Below are 3233 nucleotides of genomic sequence, written 5' to 3'. Positions count from 1 at the left end.
TTTTTTGTTTTTTTTTTGCTTAAAAAAAAAGGTTTTCAGCTTTATTTTCCACGTTCATTCCAAACGGTTACAGTTGCGACATTCCCCAGGGAGAGACAAAGGGTGGATGAAAGAGCGGTAGAGGAGGAGGCTCTTTAAAACCTCATGGTTGGGCTCTCACAGCTCCGTGCTCGTTCATACTCTCTCTCTCCCTCTCTCTCTCTTTCTCTCTCTCTCTCTCTCTCTCGCTCTCTCTCTCTCTCTCTCTCTCTCTCTCTCTCGCTCTCGGTCTTTCTCACACAATCATGTCTGTGTTCCCTCAACCTGATGTTCCCTCGGCGTAAATGTACGTACTTCCTCAATGACTGGCTGACTGACTGACTAACTGACTGATGGACTGACTGACTGATTGACTGATCGACCATCCACTGCTGAAGAGTGCGCATTTGGGTGATCTAGGGTTCCAGTAAACCTAGTGAATCAACAATGGGTCAGGCGGGTCGAACGCAAAAATATATTTCTCCGTGAATTTCCAAGTATTTCAAAATATTATATACAATTTTTCAAAATAAAGTCTTATTTAAAAGGGGACGTTGGTTAACATGGGAGCCCAAAATTAAAAAAAATAATAACAAAAAAAAAAAATACTTTGAGGGAACGTACAGCAGGGCAGAGGTAACGCAGGGATGACCCCCCAAACGGTCCCCTCCGCCTGAGCGGCCCCCCGCCCTCCTAGCAGGCTCCGGACTGCAGGACGGACTGGAACTGGCCGGCCATGCAGATCTCCTCCTGCTTGTGGCGCACGCTGCGCTGGATGGCGGGCGGCAGGCCCCGGGGGTTCCTGGAGAACACCAGGGCGTAGCCGTCGTCGCAGCTGCCGTCCTCCTTCAGCGTGCGGCAGGAGTAGGTGATGGCGTAGTTGTCGTAGTCGGTGTCGATCACCCAGTAGTTGTCGCCTGAAAGGAAGTTCGCGGTGTGTTCAGGTGTGTGTTTTTTTTTTACAATATAAGGAATTAAATACAACGTGTGAGAGTTCTATTTGAGTGTGTGTGTGTGTGTGTGAAACATGGGACACTCGTCTTATCAGGACATATTTAGTGTCCTCCCAATCCAAAAGGCTTTAAAGCTGATTTTAATTGATTTTAACCATTTTAGTCATTTTATATACGTTTTATTCGTAATCGGATTTACTCTCATGAATCAAAAATGTTATATGGCTGTGTAAAGTCTATTGTACATAATCCCAAATAAATTTGTTTGTAAGGGTTTTTCCAAGTGATTCTAGAAAACAATTTGGAGATTTGTGTGTGTGTGTGTGTGTGTGTGTGTGTGTGTGCATGTGTGTGCGTGTGTGTGTGTGTGTGTCTGTGTGTGTGTCTGACCTCCGCTGGACAGGTAGCTGGCCAGTCCCTGGTAGTTCATGAACATCTTTCCGGGCGTGGCGGGGTCTGGGACGGTGTACTGAGCGGCCATGTCGGCACACACCACCCAGAAGCTGCGAGGAGATCACCCCCCAAAAATATATAGGTTTAACACGTTTTTATTTCCAATGTTTTTTTTGTTTTTTCTTAAGTCCAAGCTTTAATTGATGTAATTTTGCCTGCACAAGGTTTTTCTCTGTTGAAGGGTTTAACCTCAAGTTTTGGTAAAACTCCACCTTTGAGACCTGCATTATCCCCCTTATCCTCTGTAATCCAGGGGAAAGCGCTGCTCGTACTTAATTCTGTTCAGAATGTGCTTTTGGAAAATTATAGCACGGCGCTATCTCAAATCTCCGGGTGGAGCCCACCTCCGCAAATCCCCAAATGTCAACGGGCTCTTTTCTCACCAAGCGGACGCTGACCGACCGCCCCTCTTAACCTCTGACTCTGGTAATTGAATATCTAAACCCGGCACCGAAATGCCCCTGATCTAACGGAGCCGGGAATGTCTCTGTGCTCAAAGAGGCTGCTTGTCCTAACACAGGGGGTTTGAGATGGATGGGGTTTGGTTTTTAGTGATTTCGTTGGAATTATTGTGATATTTGTGCCGCTGGTCAACAATAACGACGAGGGGAAATATGGTGGAGATAAATTTTATATTTTATTTTATAATAAAATTGAAAAATTATAAATAATAATACTAATACTACTATTCCTAATATTAATAAAGTAATAAAAATGCAATAAATAATAATAATAATAATAGTAAATAACAATAAAAATAATAATAGTAAATAATAATAACAAAAAATTAAATAAAAAAATTAAAAAAATAATAATAATAATAGTAAATAATAAGAATAATTAAAAAAATAATAATAATAATAATATATAATGACAATTATAAACAATAAAAGATGATTAAATAATAAAAGACCAAACTCTCACCCAAAGAGAGTGACGCGTCCCTTGGAGGAGGCGGTCATGGTTCCGTCGTCATCGATGATGTATTCTGCTGAGATGTTGTCCTGCAGGAACAGACCTTCAGGATCCTTCTTCTGGAGTGCGTACCACTTCCCTGCATACTGCAGCCGAGGGAGGGAGGCTGTCAGTCTATCCGTCTGTCTGTCTGTCTGTCTGTCTGTCTGTCTGTCTGTCTGTATGTCTATCTATCTATCTATCTATCTATCTATCTATCTATCTATAGCCTCTCACCCTCTTGGGGTCGAAGTCCACTTTGACCGCGAAGCTGTCCACGACGCAGGACGCCGACAGGCCGCGCTCCAGGCAGGACAGCAGCAGCAGCAGCAGGGCCAGCTTGCAGAATCCCATTCTAAATGCAGCCAAAAAGCAGCATTTCTCAAAGCGGCGCGAGCACATACAGCACCTCCGTCCCCAAAGCGGCGAAACAACAGTTGATATGAGGAGCAAAGCCACGTAAGGCCAGCTCCGCCGCCGTGTCATGGATGAGTACACTATCAGTACTGGACTATGCCGCCGCGAGTTAGGAGAGATTGTAAGAGTGCACACAATATGCATTTTTGGATGCACCAAGAAATATGTTCTGCTTTCTGAGAGCGCTCGCATGTAAAAGTGCTGGATGATGTTGAAAATGCTTTTTTTTTTAAATTCCAATCTCTTCACCAAAAGAACAACAACAGCTTCCACAGTCACAATGTGAGGTAGGATGTCAAGTCATAGTATACCATGCCAATTATAAATACCAAATAAAAGAATTCTGTCTATCCAGACACGCTATACCCACGATGTATATTCTACACGCTCATCTAATGATGATTTTAAATTTGCAAAGTCAAGACCAGGATATTTTCC

General features: G+C 43.3%; 1 protein-coding gene across 1 annotated transcript; it reads right to left on the bottom strand.

The window, feature by feature from the left end:
* Window positions 1–711: 711 nt before the first annotated feature.
* On the bottom strand, window positions 712–2732 carry rbp4l (retinol binding protein 4, like; the record flags this gene model as incomplete). Its single annotated transcript, XM_080018436.1, has 4 exons — window positions 712–935; window positions 1362–1474; window positions 2349–2485; window positions 2616–2732. 4 exons carry the CDS (start codon window positions 2730–2732, stop codon window positions 712–714), a joined length of 591 nt encoding a protein of 196 aa, XP_079874562.1.
* Between the last annotated feature and the right edge of the window lie 501 nt (window positions 2733–3233).

The sequence above is a fragment of the Zeus faber genome (assembly GCF_960531495.2).
Source record: "Zeus faber genome assembly, chromosome: 17".
Taxonomy (NCBI): domain Eukaryota; kingdom Metazoa; phylum Chordata; class Actinopteri; order Zeiformes; family Zeidae; genus Zeus; species Zeus faber.
This window is presented reverse-complemented; position numbering and strand designations above follow the sequence as displayed.